This window comes from Zalophus californianus, chromosome 15 (assembly GCF_009762305.2).
Source record: "Zalophus californianus isolate mZalCal1 chromosome 15, mZalCal1.pri.v2, whole genome shotgun sequence".
In the NCBI taxonomy this organism is placed as follows: Eukaryota; Metazoa; Chordata; class Mammalia; order Carnivora; family Otariidae; genus Zalophus; species Zalophus californianus.
Window position 1 is genome coordinate 59,582,469 of NC_045609.1, and position 27,747 is coordinate 59,610,215.

At 41.0% G+C, this 27,747-nt stretch overlaps 1 protein-coding gene and 1 non-coding gene across 5 annotated transcripts; both read right to left on the minus strand.

Moving 5' to 3' along the window:
- On the minus strand, positions 1-27,623 carry CWF19L1 (CWF19 like cell cycle control factor 1). Of its 4 annotated transcripts, none has more exons than XM_027596907.1 (15): positions 27,354-27,499; positions 24,513-24,597; positions 23,601-23,679; positions 22,753-22,854; positions 19,981-20,195; positions 17,715-17,833; positions 13,664-13,748; positions 11,949-12,089; positions 10,273-10,387; positions 9,432-9,511; positions 5,134-5,343; positions 4,174-4,293; positions 3,622-3,719; positions 2,143-2,212; positions 334-465 (listed from the first exon to the last, which is right to left on the minus strand). In XM_027596907.1, exons 1-14 carry the CDS (start codon positions 27,374-27,376, stop codon positions 2,191-2,193), a joined length of 1,494 nt encoding a protein of 497 aa, XP_027452708.1. In that variant the 5' UTR covers positions 27,377-27,499; the 3' UTR covers positions 334-465; positions 2,143-2,190. The 4 variants fall into 4 exon arrangements, with proteins under 4 accessions (XP_027452706.1, XP_027452709.1, XP_027452708.1 ...); XM_027596906.1 differs by having other exon boundaries at positions 2,143-2,215; XM_027596905.1 differs by lacking the exon at positions 2,143-2,212 and having other exon boundaries at positions 1-465; positions 27,354-27,623.
- Positions 4,506-4,653, minus strand: LOC113923994. The gene has a single exon (XR_003520498.1). It is a non-coding gene; the product is annotated as a small nucleolar RNA SNORA12 (small nucleolar RNA).
- Positions 27,624-27,747: the final 124 nt, after the last annotated feature.

The window sequence follows — 27,747 nt, forward strand, 5'->3', positions numbered from 1 at the left end:
TTTAATGGTACAGGTAACATGAACATAAGATACTTCCCAACCATGGAAAAGCATTTGGATTTTAATAGTTTAATGTGTTTGAAAATGTTGATTAACATACGCTGTACTTGGAGCTAGATGACAGACATGCTTATTTTAACAGGATTTTCATCCTAGAAATATTTTCAAAAAATACTCAATCTTAGGCCTCTTGCTGCAGGCAGGTTCCATGGGAATACACAAAAAAGAGGCAGAAAAACAGTCCCCATGGGAGACTGTAGTTCCTTTAAAAAAGCAAGCTACTACTTCCTGTCAAGTTCATAAAGTGCCTTTCCCTTTGCTTAGTCATCCAGAGTGAAGTCAAAGGGCTCAAAGTCTTTCCGGAAGCGGCGAGCCAGCATCTCCTCCTCTTCCTTGCTGACCTGACAGTGCCTCCAGTCAGACTTGTCAGGAATATTAAGGATGGCTTCACTGGCCAGTACCTCCCTGCAGAAAAAAAGTGTAAACAGTATCAGCCTAAAGCCCCCTTCTCTCTCTATTCCTCTCCAGCTAGAAAGCCCCTCTCAGCATCCCCCAAAGAAGGTATGCAGATTCCTCTGATTTTGTTCATACCATTTTCTCTTGCCCAGAAGGCCATCTCTGCCATTCTATCAAAATTATATTCAAGTTAAGTGACCAGCTCAGGTCCCACCTCTTTCCTAAACTTTCAAACCCTATTTATTTCTCTCTCTTGAACAAGCTGGAACATTACTGGTACTTATAAAAGCAGCACTGACACAGTACAAAGACTGGGCCTTGGTGTTAGAAAGATCAGAGGGTGGGGGCGCCTAGGTGGCTCAGTTGGTTGAGCGTCCAACTCTTGGTTTTGGCTCAGGTCATGATCTCAGGGTTGTGAGATCAAGCCCTGGTCAGGCTCCACGCTCAGCGTGGAGTCTGCTCGAGATTCTCTCTCTCCCTCTCCCTTACCCCTCCCCCTGCCCATGCACATGAGCACTCTCTCTCTCTAAAATGAATAAATAAAACCTTTTAAAAAAGATAGGTCAGAAGCTTAATTCTATTCCTAGTCCAACCACCTGCTGTCTCTGACTTGAATATTACTTCATTGCTGAGTCTTGATTTCCTCACCTATGAAATGCAGTAAGGGTCTTGTGAGGTAGGAAGATAACACAATCCAAGCACCAAACCAGCTATGAATACATCTTGTCTTAAACTCTAGTTTTGTCATCCCAATTAGACCATGACTTTGCTGAGGGCATCATGCAGATCACGCCTAGTATCATATACCACTGACTTTCTGCCTCTCATAGAGGACTCAGGCCTACCTAGGCACAACAGCACAGGCTCAATGTCAACAAAATAACTTATCTTGGCTCTCAGGACTAAAAAATACACACTGACACACACTCACATACAGGCTACCTTCTAATTGTCACTGCTTTACATTTTTATTTATTTTTACACTCATTTTGATATATTAGAAATAACTCAGGGGCGCCTGGGTGGCCCAGTCATTAAGCATCTGCCTTTGGCTCAGGTCATGATCCCAGGATCCTGGGATCGAGCCCCGCATCAGGTTCCCTGCTCGGCGGGAAGCCTGCTTCTCCCTCTCCCACTCCCCCTGCTTGTGTTCCCTCTCTCGCTGTGTCTCTCTCTGTCAAATAAATAAATAAAATCTTAAAAAAAAAAAAAAAGAAAGAAAGAAAGAAAGAACTCCAGTTGGGACACCTGGCTGGCTCAGTCAGTAGAGCATGCGACTCTTGATCTCAGGGTTGTGAGTTCGAGCCTCACGCTGAGTGTAGAGATTACTTAAAAAAAATAAAATCTTTTTTTTTTTAAAGAAAGAACTCCATTTGTGTATCTATATGATTCATTTTCCACTTTGAACTACGATAAATAGAAGAGTTGAAAACAAATCACATGAGTCTTCTAAAAGTCACAGGATCTGAGCTCAAGTTCTAGCTCCCTGGTCAAGCCTTGAGCCTACTTCTTCATCTATAAAATGAAGACAGAACCACCTTTCTTGTACAGTGAGGAAAAAATATCTTTTCAAGTATTTTATTAACTATAAAATGTTATGTAATTGTATATTAGTATTTTGAAAAACAGTCAACATTGAAAATACAACAGACTATCATGAGCACAAAATCATTAGGAGAACCTCACCTGTGGGCTTATATGCCTGTGTCTATCTGCAATTGTGTGCCTACATCATCAGTGTCCGCATCTGCATCTGCTGCTAAGGCAACAAAAAGATAATGTGAGATGTTTGAAGTCCCTAATCACACCTATTCTCACTTATCAGTCATCTTCTTGAAAATGTAGACAACCATATTTCCTGGACTTATATTCAATGGTAGCAGTCTCTTGGAGGTTTCCCAAATTAGTCCAGGAAGGGTGCAAAGTTGACTCAAAGTTCAGTTCTAACCAGGAAAAAAAAAACAACTGCAAATCAGATACCAGCATTAGATAATCTGTTCTGCACATCTTCTACTGCCCTCCCTCCATACTTTATTTCTTCTTGCCAGCAACTTCCTATTGTCAGTCTGCCTAGTTGATAACACTCCCTATATGGTTTTACAATCATGTTCTGTCTGATACAAGAAGCGTAAGTGAAGCCTCATCTAGGCCTTGGGACACTACACAACAATGAGGTTAAAAACCTCATGTTTTAGAGTTGAACATACATGGGTTTGAATCTACCGTGTATGCTCGTGGACAAGCTACTTAACCCCTCTAGAGCCATGCCATCCACTTTAGGAGCCACTAGCCAGATCTAGGTATTTAAATTTTAATCCTAATTAAAATTAAAAATTTAGTTCCTCAGTCAAATTAGCTATATTTCAAGTGCTGAGGAGCCACATGTGGCTAGTGATTACTGTATAGGACAGTGCAGATTTATAGAACATTTCCAACATCATGGCAAGTTCTACTGGGCACAGCTCTGGAGCCTCAATTTCCACTTCGCTAAACTGGGATGACAGTACCTATCTTACAGAATTGGGAAGATTAAATGAAGCGATGCATGTAAAGCTCTTGGCGCAGTGCCTGGCACAGAGCATATGCTCAATTAATGGTAGCACTTTATTCCTTTGGGCTAGAAGGCCCACACTCTAATATTTGCCCTCTAAATCTATCTCTCAGGCTCAATGTCAACCTTTTCTTGAAGCCTTTCACAAAGTAGAAATAAGCTCTCCCTTTTCTGAATTTCCTTTTTTTTTTCTTTTTAAAGATTTTATTTATTTGACAGAGAGAGACACAGTGAGAGAGGGAACACAAGCAGGGGGAGTGGGAGAGGGAGAAGCAGGCTTCCCGCTGAGCAGGGAGCCCGATGCGGGGCTCGATCTCAAGAGCCCCGGGAAGATGACCTGAGCCGAAGGCAGACGCTTAACGACTGAGCCACCCAGGTGCCCCCCTTTTCTGAATTTCTAAAGTCCACTATTCCTCAAAACTTTCTTATGGTGCTTTTCACATTCTGCATTACATTACTGTCACATATGCAAATATCTGACTTGCCCTAAGACCATAGGTTCCTTGGGGCAAAGACTTTCCTACTTGGCTTTTTATTCAATTGTCTCTGCAGCCCACTATCTGTTCATAGTAGGCCTAGTGAAAACACATTTAAAATAAGAAAAATATACAAACCTTCCAAACTGTAAAGGAAAATTCTTTTTAATTCTATGGAAAAGCTTCTCTCCTGTGTCAAGTTCAACATAAAAATATGCTGCTCCTGGCTGTGCAATCTAAAGTAAACAGAGTTGTATGAGGACATTATCATAATGCTTTAAAAATCTAAAACCTAGCTCATCTCTTATATAAACTTTTATTTGGCAAAGAATTCAGTCTAGAAGCACAAGAAAAAGAATGTGAGCAGTACAGATCCCAAGCCACTTAAGGGAACACAGTTTAAAAAGCCAAACTACCAGGTATTACAAAGATCCTCCCAGTGGCACCCATCCTTCGAAGTTTCTGCCTTAGGAAATTTCGCATTTTCTGCTCTTCCCAGGAATGCACTGAGGCATTGCTGTAAGGCCCCCCTCATCATCTCCAAGATCCAATTAGTACCCCACGCTCTACATCCAAACTGGCCAGCCGCCTATTTAACATTTTGGGGATGCCTTGATATTACCTCAGGCTCAACATGTCAGAAACCACGTTTTACTTCTCATCCTTTACATCCTTCCCCTCCTGTTTCACCTGCTTGATGTCAGCGTGCTCTGGGATTTCCAACAGCTCAATCTGCTGCTGCTCTGCCTGGGTAATGAAGGCATCTTTAATGTCATCTGTACTGCAGCAGCTGAATGGCACGGGAATGACCTGGGGGGTGGGGGGGGGGGCAGGGGAGAGGCGGACAGATAGAAGAAACTCTTTGTACAGGTCCCTGAAAGGTCATGCCTCCCGCACAGTCCCTGAGAAGGAGCAAATCCATCACAGGGGTGGAGACATACCCCTCAGAAGGGATTCTCCTCAGGCCAGCCAGGCTTGTGTCAGCCTGTCTGTAAGGACTTAAACTTACGAGATAGCTTGCCACATGTGGGAGCCAATGCCTGACACAGGAAAGGCTAGAGAGAGATCTCTCTGTCATCAAGCCCTTGCTGGCTCCTATGTAATATATGTGGCAGAGTCAGGCCCATTTGAAAATTTAACAAATGTGCCAGAAAGAAAACCACCACAACTACAAATCAATTATCCGTAAACAATCCCCAAATTTCTGAGCTGAGAACTCGATCAAGGCTCTGGGACTATTTCTCACCTCTAAGACTTCATTCATGCTGGTGAAATAATACCCACTCACATAAATAACAAAACTCTCTTCCACCCCTACCTAACAAGGGCCCAATCTTTCTTGAAACCTTCCTCAAGTACCCATTTCTTTTCTAAACAAGGCACTTACTATCTGTGCTGGCCCATTCACACGGACCATGCACTTCCCTGTGAAATCTCTGGATTTATCACCAGAGAATCTTTAACCTTTTAAATGAATATTAGTCAAACATTAATATGAAAACTTATATTAACTATTTTAAATACTAAAATTTTAAATATTTAATTTTAGATTGGACTTATATACTGAACTCTTAACTGGTGTTATTTAAACACCTGTCAATATCCAGGCCCCACCGGGTCCTTCCAAGTTACTGGGTGGAGGCCACCTACCTGTAGCTGAAGGTGATGGCTCTTATAATTTCTCTCAAAGAGAACACACCGTTTCCCCCGACTCCTAAAGAACCGCCTCAGTGTCGCCTTATACTTCTCCACCTCTTCTACCACCTCCGCTGAAAGCTCCACCACTGACTGGTAGTGGCCAATGGGCAGGACGAGGACATGGTCATCAGACAAGCCTCCTTTGGCCAGGGCAAGGTAGCACTATGGAGGAAGCACACGGAACCAAGACATCAATGCCGTATGTCTGAGTCTTCCAGGAGAAAAGCCTATACAAAGAGTGACCATGAGGGTGCGGACAAAGTGCTCGAGAGGCTATCAACCGAAATTCTCCTACTTTAAAAAACCGGATTTTAGAGGTTATAACAAGAACCTGATAGAAGAATAAAATTAGATGCAACAAATCTCTATCCAACTATCAAATGAACTGGGAACATATGAATGGCACACCATCAGGCTTTTGGCTTTGAATACACCAAAGCTGAAGGAGACAGGAACAGTAGTTGGTTTTTCCCTCCCAGGATCCAAACTTGAAAGCGATTTTTCAGTTGTTATTGCCTTCAGCCACAGAAAGATACCACTTGATTTCAAATTGACCACTTTCCCTATGATAACATCAAATCCCACACCCCACGCCTAAGTACACCCTCTGGACTCACAAAAAAGGCAAAGATGTCATGATCAGCATCCAGTGTCCCTACAGCCTTAAGCTGCTGCCTAACCTATACAAAATGAAAGCAAACAGATAACCTAATGGGATAGAAGGAAGGAGAAACCTCAAACTCAGACACATCCAAAGAAGTAGAAAACTATGGCTCCCAACAGTGGATGTCAGCAGCTAAGCAGCAACTAAAAAAGTTGTCAAAACCAAAACATGCAAGACTGCTCTACACTCAGATATTCTTTGAAGGGAAAACATTAAGAGTAGAGAAATGGCCAGTGAATATCACCACAGGCAAAATGAAGGTACTACAGCTTTAGAAAAAGCAATCCAACATTTAGTGTCATGAGTTCAAAGTTAAGACTGAAGGAATGAGTCATTTAACATTAACACTGAGACAATCCAACAGAATGACAAAAGAGGTATCTGAAACAATCTAAAGCATGGTCATCCTTGATTTACTTGGCATAGAGGACAGAACACATCTACAAATTTAATCTTCCAGATGACAAGTCATCAAAGCCTCATAAGCACTAAAATATTTTCCTAGTTTTAACAATAACTATTTTGGATTGTATTTTTTTTTTAATTTTATTTATTTGAGAGAAAGAGAATGAGAGAGAGAACACGAGAGTGGGGAGGGTCAGAGGGAGAAGCAGACTCCCTGCCGAGCAGGGAGCCGGATGTGGGACTTGATCCCGGGACTCCAGGATCATGACCTGAGCCAAAGGCAGTCGCTTAACCAACTGAGCCACCCAGGCACCCCTGGATTGTGTTTTAAAACATTACTCTTGAAGCCTGAGTCTTCTAACCTTTACTTCATGTCAAAGGGTCACTGCCATAAACATCAGTTTTTATATTGTAATGTGCAGTAAAGCTATTGAAGGTTTCTAGTCCCTCACCCCCAGTGCAGTACCTCACAGTACTTGTGAACAGTTTCACACTCGCCCAATCTCCTCCTTCCTTTCAATTTCTCGTCTTTTGTTCTATACTTGAATTATCTCTAAAAATGTATAAATAATACCTGAATGAATGTTTCTCCCATAAATAAAATGCATGAATTTTGCAACGATTATTCTGGACTCTTAGCAGCCTTTCCCTCCTTTTACCAGTTTGTGGCCATGGGCCACTAACATACTTCCATGTATGTCCCTTGAGGAAGGCATGGCAAAGACAGAGAAAGTCAAGACAAAAAAAAAGTAGTGAGAGGATATCAACAGGAATGGTTGCAGGGAGGGGATTCTAAACCCTCTGCCAGATGCCCAAAGGTCCCAGAGATCCCTAAGAGGTTTCTACCAGACAAAGAACAACAGCTAAGTGTAGGCTTGAATACTAGGTAGTCTAAAATTTTCATGTGGCCTCCTATTTGGGGTGCTGGGCTGGGCTACAAACAAGACCAGAGATATTTTTTGCCCCTGTAGCTTCAGGCCTAGATGAGAAGGAAACAGGTTTCTTTGATCATCCCCTAGTCTCATACCCTGGGCTAGATAACCCTGGGCAATTAACAGGTGAATGGAAAGGAAAGGTCATTTCTCCCTGAGGCCCAGAGCAGCCCTGAGCTAAGTTACCTGTTCCAAATCTGTCTTCCCCCGTGTGCCATTTTGAACTACTGAAGCTTCCCCAACAGAAGGCAATCCAAAGCCTGCCTACCATACAAGCTGTGTGGGAGAGAAGAATAGCATAAACTAATCCAAAGAAGAAAACAAGGTCCAAGAGAGAATCCAAAAAGGGCATTCCTGTAAAACCAAAAACTTTTCAAGTTTGCTCTTCTTCCTACTGAAGAGTTCATCCATAGACTCCATAGCCTAATTAGGTCCCAGGCCTTGACCCAATAGTGCTTCCCCTAGAGACAGGAGTGTGCCAATAATCAAGACATAAAATTTAAATGTAGAAGACTGGGACTCTACAGTCTGAAACTATAAAGGTAGAGAGGGATGTGACTTAAAAAGGGTACAATAGTGAAACTGAGACTCTGGTCAGTCTCTGGTCAGTCTATAGGAGGCCACAATAAAGGATCTTCAGATTGTGAGGATAACTTGAGGAAATCCTCACCCTCAGAAACCAAAATGAGAATAAATCAATGAAAAAGAGATGAAAGTATCTATTTGCAGAAGCACTAAAAACACTGAGAAACGGTCTATAGATATTTCTATCAAAAGCCATGGGAAACAGCCAATTCTAGTCACAGGTGACTAGGGTGCAACTGTAATCCTGAAAATTAAGCTTTCTTCATTCTAAGTGAATGAAAAAGAAGGATAATGGTCTATATAGATGCCAGGAAAATGAGGTCAAAGACCAGTATTATTCAATACTTAAACAAGTCCTGCCCAAGGAAAAATATTTGGAGAAGTCTGAAATGGGACAACTTTACTGTGAGACACGCATAATTCATCAGTTTTCCACAGCCTGAATAAAATCATCCTCAGGATCATCCAGTTCTTTGATTCAGTGCTTACCAAGCAACCTTTTAATTATTATCCTGGGTTCCCAGCTACCCACACTAAGAATGTAGATATGGGTACTCCTGTCTTGGGATGTTATATCCTCTATTACTAGGCAAAACTGAGAATTTATCACTTTAGTCTTTTATATAATTATTTAGTATGAATCTATTCCCAGGGTTAAATAATTATAGATAAAAATTAATAAACTCAGGTTTCTAAATCTGAAGATAGGAAAAAAGAATATCAACAGTTTTCACCCAAAATTAGTATATAGGCAACAGAGGACTCCCTTTTTAGGACAAAGAAAATCCTTTTTTAAATACTGAGTAATTAATGAAAGCAACTCATCACCTCTAATTTGTATGGACCAAAAAAGGTCAGGAAGTATATGAAGGCACCACCTAGGAGATACACCTATTTGTCAGAGATGGAGGAAGGGAGGGGGCACTCTGGCATAACAAAACCACAGGAGGATTACAATAATTAAAAACACAGACAATAACAAATGTGGGAAATGTGGGAAAACAGGAACCCTCATACATTGCTGGTGGGGATATAAGATGATACAGCCATTTTTGGAAAATAGTTTGGCAGTTTCTTAAAAAATTAAATATAAATTTACCAGCAATTCCATTCCTAGGTATCCATTAAAGAAATGAGAACATATGTCCACGCAAAGACATGCATGCAAATGTTCGTAGCAGCGTTATTCCTAATAGCCATAAAGTGGAAACGACCCATTTATCAGCCCATCAACTGATAAATATACAGAATATATAAAAAGGACAATAAAAAGGAATGAAGTACTGATACATGCTACAACATGAATGAGCCTCAAGATTATTTTGCTGAATAAAAAAAGCCAGACACAAAGACCACATATTGTATGACTCCATTTATATGAAACGTGCAGAAAAGGCAAACCTATGGAGACAGAAAGTAGACTAGTGGTTGCCTGGGGCTGAGGGTGGGAACGGGGATTCACCGTAAGTGGGCACCAGTGAAGGACATGTTCTAAAACCATGCTACGTGATGGTTGCACAACTTGGTAAGCTGACTACAAACCAGTGAATTGTATACTTTATTAAAGTGGGTAGATTTTATGAAATGTAAATTATGACTTTATTAAATCAATGAAAGACAAACAGGGTGTCCTTCTCTGTAAAGGGTCCACGGAAGTAACTCACGTGTGTGCCGATGTTGACCACCAGATGCTTTTCCACTTCAGGGCTGGCAAGGCAAAACCAGCAGGGTCCTGGAGGCTGAGCTTTAGATGGAAGAAAGCAGATGTTACTATGGTCCAAGCACTCCAGCATATATATAATCACACTATAGAACTCAGCCTTATCTGATCTTCATACATCGCAAAGACTGGTATACAGCACTGCCACAAAGGGCTGGCCCTGCTGTGCTTCTACTGTGTCCCCCATTCCCCATCACCATTATCAATGAAACGGACCCCTATGAGAAAAACTCTGAATTTGCAACCAATTCACAGGTGGATAACCACAAGTGGATGACCACATACTGACTAAAGTAGCATCGAACTGGCAACGAGCTGCAATGCAAGAACACTGAACTGGATGTCAAGAGTCCCAATTCTAGCCCCAGCTTTGCCACGAGCCAGCCAGATGACTCTGGGTACTAAGTTTACCCCACCAAGGTCCACTTCTTCAACTTTGAAACAAGGGGGTGAAGAAAGTGGATTTCAATGAAATAACCTTACAATCCTTTTTACCAGTTTGATTATTCTATGATTTTATGAACCTCATTGGTTTTGTAGGCTCTTTACTTCATATGTTTTACAGACCTGAGGGAAGGAAAGGAGCTTTCTCCATAGTTCTTTCAGGAATAGCCTCAGATACCCTCAAAATCCGGCCATCTCAGTATTATTTTATTCTTGGTCTTAATGACCCACTGTACAGTTTTCCTTTTCCAGAAGAGGCTCCCTTAGCAATGCCACGTCCCACACAAGATCTGCAGTAAGTTACTGCTCACACAGGAGACCTCAGGAACCAAGGTACTTACGAGGTTTGCGAGGCTGCTTTGGATGAGGAGAAGACTTGCTATCTCTACCTGTAGATGAACGCTTCCTTCCCTGCTTTTCATTTAAATCAAAGAAAAATTGACAGGCTGATTCTTCCTGGAATGGTTAAAGGCAGAAGAGAAAATGTAATTAAACTAATCTTTAGACAAGGAGCCAACCATTCACATACAAGGGAACATTCCTGCCACGTCACATTTATCTTTCCTTCCAGTCCTTTCTACCTCTTCTAGATAAAAAATATCTTCCTAATCCTGATGCCTGGACTCTCAGTCATACTTCTCAACACTTAACCAAATCCATCTTTTTGTAAAAGCAAGTTAAAATGCAAGTTATAGGGGCGCCTGGGTGGCTCAGTCGGTTAAGTGGCTGCCTTCAGCTCAGGTCATGATCCCAGGGTCCTGGGATAGAGCCCTGCATTGGGCTCCCTGCTCAGTGGAGAGCCTGCTTCTCCCTCTCCCTCTGACCGCCGCTCTGCCTACTTGTGCTCTATCTGTCAAATAGATAAAAATCTTCAAAAAAATAAAAGTAAATTAAATTAAATAAAATGCAAGTTATAGAGCAATCCTTGTCTAAAACGGAACAGTATGAACCCACCCAAACACCTTTTCCTGTCTCTCTCAGTAGGGCCTCAGTGTAGTCCTACAATTTCACAGGTCAAACAAGTCTAACTGAACTTTAATTAAAAAGATGAGGAAGTTGTTAAAGAAGAAAAAAAGTCTGAGAAAGCAAACCATGCATACTAGTAAGGGAACTTGACATTCCTTGTTTTATTTATTTATTTATTTATTTATTTATTTAAAGATTTTATTTATTTGAGAGAGAGAGAGAATGAGAGAGAGAGAGAGCGAGCACATGAGAGGGGGAAGGGTCAGAGGGAGAAGCAGACTCCTTGCTGAGCAGGGAGCCCGATGCGGGACTCGATCCTGAGACTCCAGGATCATGACCTGAGCCGAAAGCAGTCGCTCAACCAACTGAGCCACCCAGGCGCCCTGACATTCCTTGTTTTAATGAGGGAAAAATTAGTTTCAGAAAAGTCTGCTATTAAGCAATGTCTTCAAAGTGAGTCCTTTTGCTAGCACTCGTTATAAAATCACAAATTACATTGCTACAAAGCAGTTGGATCCTTGCCTGAGAAGTTAAAAACAGGGGTGCCTAGGTGGCTCAGTCAGTTAAACGTCTTCTTGATTTAGGCTCGGATCATGATCTCAGGGTCCTGGGATCGAGCCCCACCAGGCTCTGAGTTCAGTGAGAAGTCTGCTTGATATTCTCTCTCTCCCTCTCCCTTTGCCCCTCCCCCTGCTTATTCTTTCCCAATCTCTGTCTCTGTAAAATAAATAAATATTTCTTAAAAGGTTAAAAATAAAGACTCAACTTTAGACAAAGAAAGATTTAACATGTGTAACTCCAACACATGAACCAAGTTTAGACAAAGAAAGACTTAAAATAAGAAACTGTTAACCTCAAACTACAATAAAAAACACTAAGCTTACCTGAAATCTGCTAAGGCTTTCTAAACACCATGATGATTTCCCAAGGAAAAAAAAAGATTTAGATTCTAGGGATTAAACTGGTCTTATGAGCGAAACTATAACCAGGAAAAGTATACGCGCAATGGGCAATGCAGCCCAGAAAATGCCACCTCTCAAACAGCGCACACCTCAGGGGCAGGAATTTGCTTTCCCATGGATGCTTCCTTCCCAGATTTCCTGTAAGGGTTTTCAGTAACATCTGGAGGCTGTTTGACCAGTTCCGCTGCATCCATTACTTTCATGGGAACAATACTGAATGCATAAAGATACTGTGGGGGAAAAAAAAACATAACATTAGGGGAAATCCTGTTTATCCAAATGTAATCAACATATTTTATTCACAGAAGCTTCAGAAACTGAGTAAAAGAACAGCAACTGGCCTGTTTATGGCTCAGAGAATACACAGTAAGTCAAATATCAATTTAGTAATCTCTATAGGGGTTAAGCAAGGGCTGATCAAGTCACGAGCAAAGAATCAAAGCCCTAGCCCTTACAAAAATCAGCTTTTACACAAAACAACTGTCACTACAAGGCCCGGGGGAGACTTGTTCCATAACCTTTGAAGACAAACTGCTTCTACCTCTAGTCCTTTATCTTTGTGTACTTTGTCAACAGAATTGTGGTACTGTCATTCTTTTTTTCTAATGAAAACTAAGTTGGACACCTTAATGTTTCCCTCTGATATTATACAATTTCTGCTGCATATGCTGATGAGTCTTCTTAGGGACTAGTAGCAAAGAAGTAAATATTCATACAGATATCTAGACTCTCACACTAATGGCACAGATATTGAAAACTTTAGATGAGATATGAATAGATATTTAACCTCAGTACTGATCAGGGAAATGCAACTAATTAATAGTGATATACTGTCTTTCATCCATCACATTGGCAAAAACTTTAATAAAAATTTGACACTACTCTGTAAGAATGTGGACAGAAAAAAAAAAAAAAAACCAAACTCACACACTGCTGGTGGGGGTGTAAATTGGAACAAAATTTTGAGATGAATTTAATAACGCTTGCCAAAATTAAAAATGTCCACACTTTTTGACTATAGTATGAGTTGTGTAGGGCTGAGGCTAACGTGCCCGTGAGAGTAAAGCAATAGTAAAATATTGGTATAGTGAAAGTACTGTGAGTGTATAGGGTCTTGAACGGGCATTAAAAAAAAAATCACAAATCTAAACTTGCTAAGAACACACTGGGCTTAAAAGCTTAAATATAACGGAAAAGACAAAATATGTATTTGCCTATCTTTTCTATGCATGTTTATGACATATTACAGGATAATCTTCACATAATTCATCTGCCTATCCTTCCTTTGTCTGACTGTTCTAACTGTAGCTGTCTCAATTCACAACATCCTGCTTTTGGCCCTGGAGAATCAGAAATGCGGAAAGGGAAGTGAGACAAATAACATACTTTTCTGGTATATTCTTTCATTTACCTGTACTGTTTTCCAGTACAAAGATAGATTCCAGGTATCACTAAGATTTTCCAAAGCCAAGGAGGGGTTATATAAATCCTATAAAGGCTATTATTTCTGCTAAATGAAGGTGCTAAAAGCAGCAAAGCAAGAGTAGCATCTGAGGGCAAACTCATGAATACCTACAAAGACAACCATATGAATATGGGAAGAAAGGAATATTATTCCTTTGAAATTCTTCCTTGGTTCCACTGGGCCTATTATCCCAAACGCTTCTTTAAAATCTCCTACAAAGGACTCAAGGAAACCCAACCTTTCATTACTATATCTTCACAAAGGAGTCACTGAAGTGCTAGGAAACATTTATCAGGCAGACAATGAATATTAACCTACGACCAAATACTCAATCTTTACCTTTTTCTTTTCTGGATTTCCAACATTCGCCAGAGCTATGAACCTGGTGGCATGCTGTGCATTTTCCTGTAGAACGACGTGGTTTCTATAATACATTTAACAGACAACAGGTCACCAAAAAACTTTAATTTTGATTTACAATTATGAAATATGTAGACTCTGTGGGACCATGAGAGAGCACAGATCCTAAGTCCATCACCACCAGTAACATAATCTCAGATGTCACCTGAAAATCCAGTAGGATAATCATCCCTACTTCACAGGAAAAAATGAGATCACATATCTGAAAAGCACAAAAACTTCAACATTTGGTTTTGGAAGACTTGTAAAATTGGCAAAATGATAATAATTGTTGAAGTTGGGTGATGGGTACAGGAGGGTTCACTACACTATTCTTTTATCGTGTGTAATAAAAAGCTTTAAGAGGGGATTTAAATAGGGCGGCTTAGTTAAGTATTGGACTCTTGACTTTGGCTCAGGTCATGATCGCTGGGCATGGAGCCTGCTTAAGATTCTCTCTCTCCCTCCCTTTGCCCCCAGGGCTCCTTGAATGTTCTTTCTTCTCAAAAACAAAAGCTATAATAATGAAAATCAAATAGAAGTTTTAAGAGGAAAAAGTATGCTTCAAATAGTAATTTATAGCATGATTTCATTTTTCTAGGAAAAATATAGATACATGAGTGTGTATATTTTACAGAAAAAAAATAGAACTGAATACACCAAAACATTTTTTGAGCTCTTGTTTTACAAGTATTCTACATTCAGCAACTATTATTTATAATTTAAAAAAAAAGTTATGGCATTATATACATTTTTTATTTTTAGTGAGTTGACTATTAATACAGATACCAACCCTTAGAACTCTTTCCTTTCCTCATGCTACAGAAATTTCCTAGGTCTGTCACAAAATATAATTTTATTTCAAAAAAAATCTAGCATAATACCATTGTATATAAACAAATACACAAATATTTGTTTTAAATTCACATTCCTGAAAGGAAATAAGCCAAAATACAGTTTGTTGGGGAGGCTGGGTGGCTCAATCGTTAAGTGTCTGCCTTCAGCTCAGGTCATGATCCCAGGGTCCTGGGATTGAGCCCCACATCAGGCTCTCTGCTCAGCGGGGAGACTGCTTCTCCCTCTCCTACTCGCCCTGCTTGTGTTCCCTCTCTCGAGGTCTCTCTCTGTCAAGATAAATAAATAAAATCTTAAAAAAAAAAGTTTGTCTGCTATAACCTGTTTCTTTAAAGAGAGGAAATACAGTCATAGTTGGTAAATGGGACTGATGTCAGTATAAGGTGAAAGCCATGCTCTTTCATATGCAACTTTGAAAATGATTGAAACAAGTTTACTCATAATTAAATAGAAGCTTTAACAGTACACAAAGACATTAAGGAAAAACAGCTGAATGTCCTGCAGAAGTGTCTTTCTTTAGTGCAAGTGGTGACTAGCGCAGTGGCTTCAAGAACTGCTAATACATCCCACTGTTAGGCTACCCAGGTGTGATGGGCAAAATAATAGTTCCCCAAAGATGTCCATGTCCTAATCCTCATAACCTGTGAATTTTAGCTTTTAGAGCAAAGGGCAATAAGGTGACAGATGGAATTAATCAGTTGCTAATCAACTGACCTTAAGATAAGGGAGATGATCCTGATTACCTGGGTGGACCCAACATAACCTGGCCAACACTTTTGATTTTAGCCCAGTGAGACCCAGGTCAAACTTCTGACCTACAGAACTGTGAGATAATAAATGGGATTGTTTAAAGCTACAAAGTTTGTGGTAATTTGTACAGTAGCAATAGAAAACCGATACTATAGGGAAACCGCAAGTGCCCACAAAAAGCCATTGGAGATGTTTCCCTCATTTATTTTAAAATAAAAATGACTGATGAAGGATGCTACCCCCAAATGGTGGGCTGTTTTTTTTAAGATGTATTTATTTGTTTATTTGAGACAGACAGAGCGAGCGAGCACAAGAGCACATGAGTGGGGGGAGGGGCGGAGGGAGAGAATCTCAAGCAGACTCACTGAGCAGAGCCTGAGCGGGGCTGGATCCCACGACCCATGAGATCATGACCTGAGCCGAAATCACGAATCAGACACTTAATCAACTGAGCCACCCCCAGGTGCCCTTGAATGGTGTTTTTAATAATAATAAATTGCTCCTCAAAAGAAACAAAACACAATAATACAATATAGGAAAGCAAAGCATGGACTGACTGTAATTCTAGGATCAGATGTTAGTGGAAATTTACCTATATTAGTATTTTTATTATGCTGGTTATGGGTTTTTGTTACAGCTCTGGTTGAAAAGTTGCAGAGGTTTCTTTTTTTTTTTTAACAGCTTTATTAAGATCTAATTCAAATACTATATAATTCACCCATCTAAAGTACATAATTCAGTACTTTTTAGCATATTCACAGAGCTGTGCAACCATCACCACAATCTAATTTTAGAATATTTTTATCACCCGAGAAAGAAACCCTGTACCTATTAGCAGTCACTCCCCATTTCCCCTCCAAATAGCCCCATACATATCTCTATGTTTGTGCCTATTCTGGACATTTTATGTAAATTTTTTTTTTACGATTTTATTTATTTATTTGTCAGAGAGACACAGCGAGAAAGGGAACATAAGCAGGGGGAGTGGGAGAGGGAAAAGCAGGCTGCCCGCGGAGCAGGGAGCCCAATGCAGGGCTCGATCCCAGCACCCTGGGATCATGACCTGAGCCGAAGGCAGACGCTTAACAATTGAGCCACCCAGGCGCCCTTCCATACCTTTTTCTTGAATAACATTCCAAAGCATGGATATATCACTTTTTCTTTACCCATTCATCAGATGATGGATATTTGGGTTGTTTCCACTTTTTGTCTATTATGAATAATGATGTTATGATCATTTGTGTACAAGTTTTTGAATGAGTCAATGCTTTTATTTCACTTGGAACAAGTGTGCAATTGCTGGGTCAGACAATAATTCTGTATTTAACCCTCTGAGGAACCGTCAACAGTTTGGCAAAGCATCTGCACCATCTTACATTCCCACCAGCAATGTAAGGGTTCTAATTCCTCCACATCCTTGCCCACACTTATTATTTGCCCTTTTGATTGCAGCCATCTTGGTGGGTGTCAAGTGGTATCTCATTGGATTACCCTAATTGCTAATGGCGTGAGCATCTTTTCACGTGCCTATTGTCCACTGGTAATATGTTCTTCAGCGAAATTTGTATTCAGATCCTTAAAAGCTGGCTAGGTTAAAAAAAAAAAAAAAGTTGGACAGGTTTTGAGAGTTTTGTTCCCATAACCTCTGTTTTTAGTGCATGGTTTTAGAGAACAATAGGCTTTTCTAGAATGCATATATGAAGATATAACAGAAAAAGCTGTATTATTTATGATTATATCTTAGGCTTTGGGATCATGGAGGAAGGATAGGTTTGTTGGGTTTTTTTTTTTTTTTTGCTTGCCTATATTTTTTGAACTTTCAACACTTTTTGTAAAAAAAAAAAAAAAGGAAAGGTTTTTATAGATTATTTTAGAAATTATCCATGCTCTTTACCAGTAAAGATTAATTCAGAGTTAACTTAATTCTATCACTTATAAAACACTGGTTTTGTCTCTGCAAGACGTGCTTTAAAAACTCCACCCTCAAACTCAAACTAAGAAAAAAGGGGGAAAAATTGGATACAAGTTCTTGAGTCTCAAGTTGAAATACTTCCGGTGATTAGGCTGAGACATGAGTTTCCAAGACTGTACAAGGAGTGCTGGTTTGACCTGACCAAAATAGGACCATACTGTGTTACACGAAGCTGTGAGGATTCAGTATTGTTACGTCAGATCTGCACACCTTTAAGGAGCTGTATACAGTCCAATCCTTTGTATTTCAAATTAGGAAACAAACTGAGAAGAGCTGAATAATTTGAGAGTCGCTCACTTCAGTGCCTGAGTAACCAAAAGGAATGAAGATGTTACATGCTAAGATGAACACGAGGTCCCACAGAAGATACATGCCAAATTCTCTAAAAAGCCAAAATAATGCAATGCCACTCACCGATAGGGAAGCCTCTCATAATAGGTCTTTTCCAAAGCAGCAAAATGGTATCTTGGTTTCAAGTCTGTGGCCAGACTGGAGACCAAAGCGGAGCCACATTTTTTGGTATCCACTTCTCCCTGGTAAATAGAAATTCAGTCATCATAATGGACCTAAGTTATCAAGAAAAGCAGGCAAATAACAAGACATTTTAAAATGATTTTGAAATTTCTATGTCAATACAAATGTAGGCAGTACGATTTGGATAGTGAACTGCATACTTGTGGCAATTAGAGAAATCTCAAACACGTAAGAGGAACTGAGCTATTATAAATGCAGAGATAGGAACAACTGCTGGAAGCTGGGGGTTAAAAGGTAAGGAAAGCCCTCCATACTAATACCCAAAATAGGATTTATTACCATCTTTTTTAGAAACTGATCTCTCTCTCTGGAGCCCACAGACTATGCTTCTATAATATGCTTTGTTGTGTACCTGTAGTTCCAACAATGCAGACAGTCATAGTCAATGCAAAAAATAAAAATTAAAAGCTAGCTTTCAGGGCCCCTGGGATCCACGGATTAATCAGATTATTTGGAATGGAATATTCAAGGACTTCATGACATAAGCATGCAATCCTTTATTTTGCTTCAGTCAAGAAAGGTGTGGTTTGTGGAAGGACGCAACTATGCCCTTGTTAAAGTCTGTAACACAAAGTTTGTCAAAAATATTAGGCTTATTCCCACACATCCCTAGCTTTCATTAACAACAAATTATGCGATCTCTCATCCATAATATTATTTACAAACTTAAGAGAAGGTATTAGCTGGAAATAAAGAAATTACCAAAATTAGTTTTCCACTAAGTAAAGCAAGAATTTCTTCCTTATGTGCTCTGCTTGCTTCCTTCGGGTTTCTGCTGAAGCGCAGGGAATCAGCCTCGAGGTTAGGTATAGTATCTTAGAGACTGGTAAACTATATTATTTTCTCCCCTATACAGATTTTATGTAGTAAACTTTATAAACTTTAATCAAAATCCTTTTGTTAGCACCCCCAAAATGAAGAGTCCTCATTTTTCTCAACTTTCCTTCCCCCTTCCACCGGCAACTTAGACCTCCTTCTCGGCACCTTCCCTAGCTCTGCCTTATCTTCTCACTGCAACCAGCACTACCCTTTGAATTCTAGGTGAAGAATAGCCATGGATTTATAGAAGGGAAAGAGAGCACTGTCCCTTTTCCTTTCAACAAGCCCCCCTGACAGTGCCTGTATCTTGTTGGCCTTTTTGGTCACAGACACATTGTGCTGAAGTTGGCAGAAGACCCTTTTCTGGATCATTACTGATTAACTCTGCCATCTATTAATTGATATTTGTCTCTAAATGCATTCTTATGTTTCCCTTCACTGAAACTCAGCTGATGCCTTCTGCTCTCACATACAACCTTTCAAGATCTTCCTTAGGCTTATTTCCACCAATGTGATAGCTGTCACTCACCAGCCTTGTATATATCCTCTTCTAGATTGCTTAAAAAAATATTAAGATCAAATTCAGTGGTGAGCTCCAAGGTATCCCAACATTAAAGCTTTCACATTAGAAAAATACCAAGTTTTCAACATCTCATTTCCCATCTTTAAATCACTATCTCTTATCCCATAATAATCCCATTAAAAAAATATCTTGAAAGCCAAATGCTACAATGTGGAACGGAACGTAAGAGAAATACAACTGCAGAACTGCCATTAGCTGTAAATCTTTTCACCAAAAATTAGTGAACCCTCAAAACATATTAAGAGGAAGCCTGAAAGAAGGCACTTGAAGCAGCGAATATAATTTAAAGAATCATTCATTTATAATTAAGATTTCAGCAATCTCGTCTGTGAATTGTGCTTTCCTAAGATCAACCAGTTTCAAAGTTTTTGCTTTGGTCAGTTGACAGAGTTTTAAGTACCCTGAAATAGTTTACAAAAAATTTCTACTGAAAGGTACTAAGAGCTGAAATACTCAATATAAGGAACAAAAAGGGGTGCCTGGGTGGCTCAGTCGGTTAAGTGTCTGCCTTCAGCTCAGGTCATGATTCCAGCAGCTGGGATGGAGCCCCGCATCGGGGTCCCCGCTCAACGTGGAGTCTGCTCTTCCCTCTGCCCCTCCCCCTGCTCATGCTCTCTCTCTCACTCTGTGCGCTCTCTCTCTCAAGTAAATAAAATCTTAAAAAAAAAAAAAAAGGAGCAAAAAGCCCAAATTAAGCCAGTGCAATTTGCTTATAAAAATTCCAACTGAACAAGCACTACTCACAGAAGAATTCCCAAAGTTTCCCACATATTTGGGCCATGGGGATGTGAGCAAGATATCAACACCCTTAAACTGCGATGTTGAACACAGCATTGTCCTCACGGAAGACACATCCTTGGGACTGAAACTGTAACCTGGGACCGGCTCATTTAAGGACTCTGTCCCACTGAGGTACACAATCTGCAGCCCCGAGCTTCCAGTGAAGATGCCTTTACGACCTGGGTTCAAAGAAAAATGGACAAGTTTTAGTCAAAACTGCAGAATGAAATATTATTATGGTGATGAATCTCTCTCCCCATGCCATGAGCCCCCTACCTCCCTGCCATTCAGCAGGTCTGAAGGAGCACAGACTCTTCTAGAGCCCCTCTTCTGGCTGCAGGGTCTCAGTGGTGGACGGCTACAACCATGTTCCCGGTCAGGGAGAGCAGCCCTTCTGTGGAGGCTGCTGGAGCCCGCAGGCGAGTCTGTTTACCTGAGGTGCCTTATGAATGAAAAAAGTTGGGAAGCACTGATTAAGAAAAAGCCTTCCTGCCTTCTAGAAGAGACTCTACAGGGATTAAGAGAACCCAGACACCTGGACCCAGGGAGAGGCAGTGAGAAAAACAAGCAGCAGTTCTGAGGAAAGTACAGTCTAGAATGCATATGCTCTTCACGCAGGCAGCAGCTTCCGACGGAAAGAAAACATGTGGAAACAGCAAATGGGAAAAACTAGAGACTCTACTCTCTTTTAACTTTATTCCTGGCTTGGGCCCTTAACCCCACTTCTCCCTGTTGCCTTCAAGACCTTGCTCCATCAACTTTCACCTTCCTTTCACCTACTGAATCTCTTCTCAGCTGCCTCTTTCCCCTCAGAGAAGAATAGAGTACTAAACATACTAAGAGACATACTAATTAATAAAGGACCATGCCAATTAACACACATATGAACTGATAAAGGAACACACACACCGAAAAGATACCTAAGAAAGGAGCACACACACTAACTGAAAAGGAAACTTCCAGGGCGCCTGGGTGGCTCAGTTAGTTGAGCAGTGGCCTTTGGCTCAGGTCATGATCCCAGAGTCCTGGGACTGAGCCCCGCGTCGGGCTCCCGGCTCAGCAGGGAGCCTGCTTCTCCCTCTGACTCCCTCCCCTTTCATGCTGTTTCCCACTCTCTCAAATAAATTAAATGAATAAATAAATCTTTTAAAAAAATAAACTTCCTTTTCTTCTGTTTCCAATTTCTCAAAAGAGCAGTCCATGGTCTCTAAGTGCTTTACCTCTTAGTTCCTGAAACCACTGCACTCTGGTTTCCCACTCCCACCATTTTCTTAAAGGTCACGAATCACCCTGTAACTGCCAATGGTCTCTCCTGGTCTCCAAAACCAGTCTCTCTTCATTTAGAGTCTACAAATTTGATACCTTTCCCTCTCCCAACACTGCTCTAACCACTTTCAGCTCTCTTTGCCTACCGCCTAGATGAAGATATATGCCCCCACCAGAGTGGTGCTTTCCTTCTCATTCTATTTCCTCTGAAACAATTTGAGCTTTGTTTTTCATCTTTATGGGACCAACTCCCCAAAGCCTCCTCTTCCACATTGACATTGCTTATATACTCTAGAAAGATCACTTCCAACTACATGTTGGATGTTCTGCCGACACTTCACTATCACATGTTCACTATCAAGTTCATTATTTGCTCCTCCTACTGGGCCTCAAAAAATATCTTTCACAGAAATAACCCAAATACCTCCATGCTCTTTCCACTCCTGGCACTAAATTCATATGGCAAAATGGCTACCATAAATATCTATAGCAGCGATCTTAATCCAAATCTAATAACTACTGTAAGAACTGACACAAGTCAGGCCTATGTTAAGATCTACAACAAAAGGATTTCAAAATGTGTATCTTGCCACAGTGATTAAAAACAACAAACAAAATCTGTCCCTCAATTTTTTGCCCAAACGAGCCCCAGGTGACTGAAGCAAGAGGAGAGAGGATTGCTTACATAAGGACCACAGCCAGCTACAGAGAATAAAGGCCAAGATGGACTATGATGGGGAAGGATGAGGAGGACACAGCAAAGGCATTATAGAAGCTTTCCAGAGAAGTAAGAGACCAAGAAAGAGGAAATGTGAAGAGCAGTAGAGTCATTTTAGACAAAAATAAGTCAAATGATCCAAGAAGCCATAGACTGACAGCAGGTGAAGGGAAAACAAAAACAAAACCTGACAGTGTTTTTTAAAATGGCCAGACATTAAAAAGAACCACTAAAAGAGATTCAGGGGACTAAAGAGGGAACAACTTTAACCTGAAATTAAAAAAAGTGGACCGGGAACCTAAGAAAAGACAAAGGGAGTGAGAAAGGTGAGGATCAACACTAAATACCTGAATTTCCTAAAGCTTAGTGAGCTATAGAGCTATAGCTAGTTAGGAACCTAACAAACAAGCTGTATGTATCTAGCAATGTTACATGGTGAGACCACATACATGGGAATTTTTTTCAATATAATTTATACCTTAAGTACTCCCTATACTATAGCCAAACAGTTGATTCCTCTGGTTGGCTGCAGGAGTATATATTGGGTTGTAGGAGTACAAGGAGAGTGGGGAAAGGTGGGAGACTACAAAGGAAAAAAATGCCAGAGGCTCAAGGGTATAGACACAGACTTTGGGAAAGAAACCCACTCTCTCAGTAGTAATGGCAGAAGAATCCAGCCACAAATTTCCCAAGGGACTAATTCCTGGGACACTTCATTATGTTGATTACAAACACACAAAGTATCAACTTACCCAGATAAGTAATGTTTTCAGCTAACTCACACCCATCAACATCTTGGAAGTATTTCACTGTTTCCTGGTTATTAGCACCCAGTACATATGTCTGAATAGGAGCTATTGAGAAAAACAGACATGACACCATATACAGTTACCAGATCTGCTTTGGAATTTGAGAAATACTTCCCCATAGGAAAATTAATCATAGCAAAAGTAATGAATCTGCAATCCTATTTGTGGAATGTGCTCACCACTTAGGATATCCTACCCAGCCTGGGGCCTATTTAATAGTATCACCAGTTGATGAAGTGACATCTTAAAACAGGATGGTTAATGTATAATAAGGAAAACATAGACCCTAAAGAGCTTCATAAAAAAACCATTCAAACTGGAAAAAGGAAAGGGCACATGTGGTTGAATTTCTTCAATTCCTGCCTACTTAGAAGAGAATTATTTTTCTTTTTTTTTTTAAGATTTATTTATTTATTTGAAAGAGAGAGTGTGTGCACATGAGTACAAGTGAGGAAAAGGGCAGAGGGAGAGAGAGAATCCTCAAGCAGACTCCCCATTGAGCACAGAGCCCAAAGCAGGGCTCGGTCCCACAACCCTGAGATCATGACCTGAGTCGAAATCAAAATCAATTGACTGAGCCACCCAGGCACCCCAAGAATTCTTTTTCTAAACCAAATCCAACTGAATTCAAAATGTGAACATTTAGATGTATAGGTATCCTTCCCAGCTCAATGAGGAGCTCAAAGGGAAATTCTTAAATAACTAATATGTGTGAAAAACAACCCAGCAAGAATTATATAACCTTGAAACTTTGTTGGAAATCATTTGTTAAATAAAAATAATTTCTATACCTTTCTTGATGCCAGTTTTATACTCCTCCCATTCAGCATCTGGAGTGGAGCCAAAGAAATTTCCTACACACAACAGCAGCTAAAATGAGTTTTTTAAACAGATATATGAGATTTTTTTATCAAAGAGTACATAATTGATAGTAACATAATTCAGCTAGTTATCCCACTTAATAGCCTCAAAGTAGGTTTTTTTCCTTAATCAATCTGCAGACTCTCAAAACATAATTCTTCAGCAGCAATTGCAATAGTTGATCTGATTCTAATTACTAAATTTTGGCTCACTGGCCATCAAATTCAAGTTGGGATGGGGAAGAGGGGGTCAGGGAAAAATGGAGAAATCTACTTCCAAGAATCTCTCTTGAAACACAAAACATTAAATATTAGATACCCTGAGAGATACAGGGCACAGAAAACACACTTCCTGCCTGTTGTCTTTACTCCATCTTTAACCCAATGAACATAGATTGTCCCCATACCTAGAATACTCTCTGGTTTGCTAGGGATTTAGAGCCTAGTTGGCAGCCCTACATAACATTTATATAAGGCTCTTCAGTTTGTGAAGCATTTGTACATGTTATGGGACTTAATCCATACCATACATTCATGAAATACATCTGCGGTTCCCAAACCCAGGGGTTAGAATCACCTGGGGAGGTTTTGTTCCTCTGTTTTCAGTTTTGTGCATGGTAAGAAAGTAACTAGATTCAAATTCAAAAAGTATAAAAAGGTAAAGAGGTCTCCCTTTCCCTACCATTCCACAGCTACTAAGTTCCAATGCTCACAAAAGGAACTCAGTCACACAAAGAACGAGAGTGTGTGTTCCATCGAGAAAGGAATAAAGGAGTCCAAACTTTATCTTAGTGTGTTTGACTATAACAGTAAAATTAGATTCAGTAACAGGAAATGTCTTACATCAAAGTTTCCACTTTTCTTCTGAATTGCTCGAACTCTGTTGAATAAAACATCAAACTTTCCTTCAACATCTCCACAAGCCAAGCTGCAAACAAAAGATACATGTTAAAGCAATTCAGGAAACATGAATGGGCCTGCCAGGTTTAGTACATAGTGTCTTCTTGGATCAGGTAGATATGTGACCCAGTCTCTCTGAGGTTACTGGAGAGGTTCAGTGCATGTGAAGTATTACTGACCACGGGGCAGCTCTACCTAAAAGTCACCAAAACCTTCAACTCACCACATCTACAAGTCAGCTTATCATTTCCTCCAAAATTGAACCAGCTTCTTCTCCTCGCTTCCCAAGCTTTGTGGATGGCTGTATTGCCAAGCTGGTCACCAAGAGTCAAAAATTCCCTATCCGGTCATCAAGTCTCATCAATCCCCTTTTCCAAACATCTTTCATATTCATTCTACCCTTTTCCTTTCCACTGCCACTATCCATCACCCATCCAACAACCACGTACCAGACACCTACAATATGCTAAGGCAATATGCCCCGTACTAGGCTAAGAACCTGCTAGGAGTACAAAGAGGAAAAAGACTCAGTTCAAACCTCAAAAAGTTGACAACCAGGGAAAGGGAGATACTCTGATAAAAATGTACATGAAAAAGGCTACAAGAGGAGATATGTGTAAAGTGTTAAGGGGCAGAGAGGTAGAAAGTGGCAAGAGCAGAGGTTTGTTAGACTGGCCCTAAGTTGTGAAGTAACTTGTTCTATCAACTCATTTATGAGTTTTTATAATTCTGACTTCCACGGTTTTTCTATTCCTCATACCACTTCTTAACATCTTTGAACTCATCTTAAAATATTACAGTTCTTATTGTTTTGTCAGTATGTCTTTCTGGTGTGTCCGTATCACTGAACATTTTCAAGCTGGGTAGGGAGCTGTTTTAAATAAAAGTGCCTTTTAGCAACAGTGAAATATGGTCTGGAGGAACAAGTAACTATAAGCAAAAATATCAGCAAAAAGGGCAATACTGAATGAAGATAGGAAGGAGAGAAACGGATGAAAAATTTAGAATTCTGAACACTTGAACACAGTTTGAACTGGGGAAGTAGGGTGGGAAATGAGGGAGGAGGGAAGAACGGAGGACACTCCGAGGCAGAGCCACTGAGAGACCTGTGATATGGCACAGGCAGAATCGGAGAAAGATCTAATGAATCAGGTACTGGATACAACGTAGGGAGTACGCTTACACTTATTTCCTCTAATGCCTACTCTTCTTCCTAACCATCCTATATAAAGCCAACAATTTAATGTTCTTTCCTCAAAAACATTAAGAGAACTCCACTGCCTCCGAGCCACGGCCTTCTACAAGTCTTTGGGCCCTCTCCCCAGGGCTTTCTCCAAGTTTCCATAACAGAAACCTCCCTTACTGTCAGTCTGGTCACTCTCTGCCTCTGCCATTCCCTAAGGTAGTTACCTCTCCTAACAGCCCCACCCTAGCCTCCCTGAATCTAAATTTTTCCCATCCTTCAAGGCCCAGCACATCTCTAAAGCCTTCTTGACTGGCTCGGAAAATCACTCTTTTCTCAAACTTCAGAAACCCATATAGCATCTCAGAGCAAGCGCTGTAATAAACTACCAGGTGTTTTTTATTTACCTCCAAGCACCACCTCCTCTAGGAAGTCCTCCAGTCCCTATCAGTCACCAATTCCAGGTGTTCCCACAGGATCCTGCACTTCCTCTACCATAGCAGTTGTCCCATGGAATTATAATTGTTTCTTGAAGAGCCATCATCCAGTCTGTACATCACAGGACACCTCAAAGTTCGTCATCTCCCCAACTAGGCCCTTTTCCAGTGTTTCCTATCCCAGTGAAGGGCAGAAATTTTGGACCCCACAGTGCCAACTCCTTTTCACAGCCCAACCACCTCCAAGCCCTGTTAACTTCATCTCCTTAATAAGCCTTGAATCCCTGCACTTTGCTTCTGCCATCACTCTACCTAATCCCAGCTGCCCTCTTCTTTGGCTGTAATTTGTTCACGCTGCACCCAGAATCACTTTCCAAAACAAAAATTTGATCCTGCGGAGGAGTTCTTAAACATTTCAATGACTTTAGAATAAAGACAAAAATATTAACCAAGCCTCAATCCTCCCTCTCCTGATTCCTCACAATAAGCCATATACCCCTCTTATACCTGCTTCCAGAACAGGGAAGCTTTTCTTCCTGATATTTATCACCACCATAATTTTATATTAATCTGGATTCTTTGATTAATATCTACTCAAGACTCTAAGTTCCATTAAGGCAGGAACTCCAACTGTGCAACGTCTAGCACAGTGCCTGGCACACTGCAATTGTTCAATAAATATTTGTTCAATGGGTGGCTGGCTGGCTGGCTGGCTGGCTGGCTGGAGTCTCTTCACTCCAGCGCCGCCTCCTCCCAAAAAAGTGCGCCTGCGCAGGAGCCCTATCTAGCTCGTCTGTTCCCAACTGACCAGAGCCCACCAATGGGGCCCACGCCTAGGAATTTTCGTCGATAAATAAATGGGGTGTGGGGAGAAGTGAAGGGGGAATGTGGCAGGGTCCAGGACGGCCTAAGATGGAGGAGGCCTGACGCTGGGAGCTTCCGCCTCTTCCAGCGGGTGTCTCCGAGAATCGCCTCTCGGAAGCGAAAGGAGACCGCCTCCGGCCGAGCCAAGACGTGATCGGAGCTCACCAGCCGCCACCACGCTCCCACCTCCGCCTCTTCCTCCTCCCTTCCAGGCACGAGAAAGCCCCCGGCCAGCATATAGGCGCGCGCGCGCGCACAAACACACGCGCGCGCGCGCGCTTCTGAGCTACGGTCACTCACAGACGCAGCGGTTTCTCAGCCATTTGTTCCGACAGCCTGGACTGGGACGACCACCAAAAATTGGAACTCTAAACGCACACTCCTCTGAAAAACGCGGCAGCACTATACTAAGACGTGAGTGCACCCAGCCAATGAGGGTTCGCTTATCTACGGAGCGCGCCGAGGGACAGAAGCTTCTCTCAGGTGACTTGGCCTCCAAGAGGAATCGAGGAAGAGCAGTAGAGGAAGGAAGGGGTAATGGCAAAAAGGATTCCAATTATGATTTTTTATTTCGGAGCAACTGAAGTTATGGAGCTGCTAGAAGGTTCCCGACACAGTGGGCAAGTCCAGGGGGCATATCAGTCCAGGGGGCAAGACAGACTCCCTACGTACTACACACTTTTTTTGGTAAGTT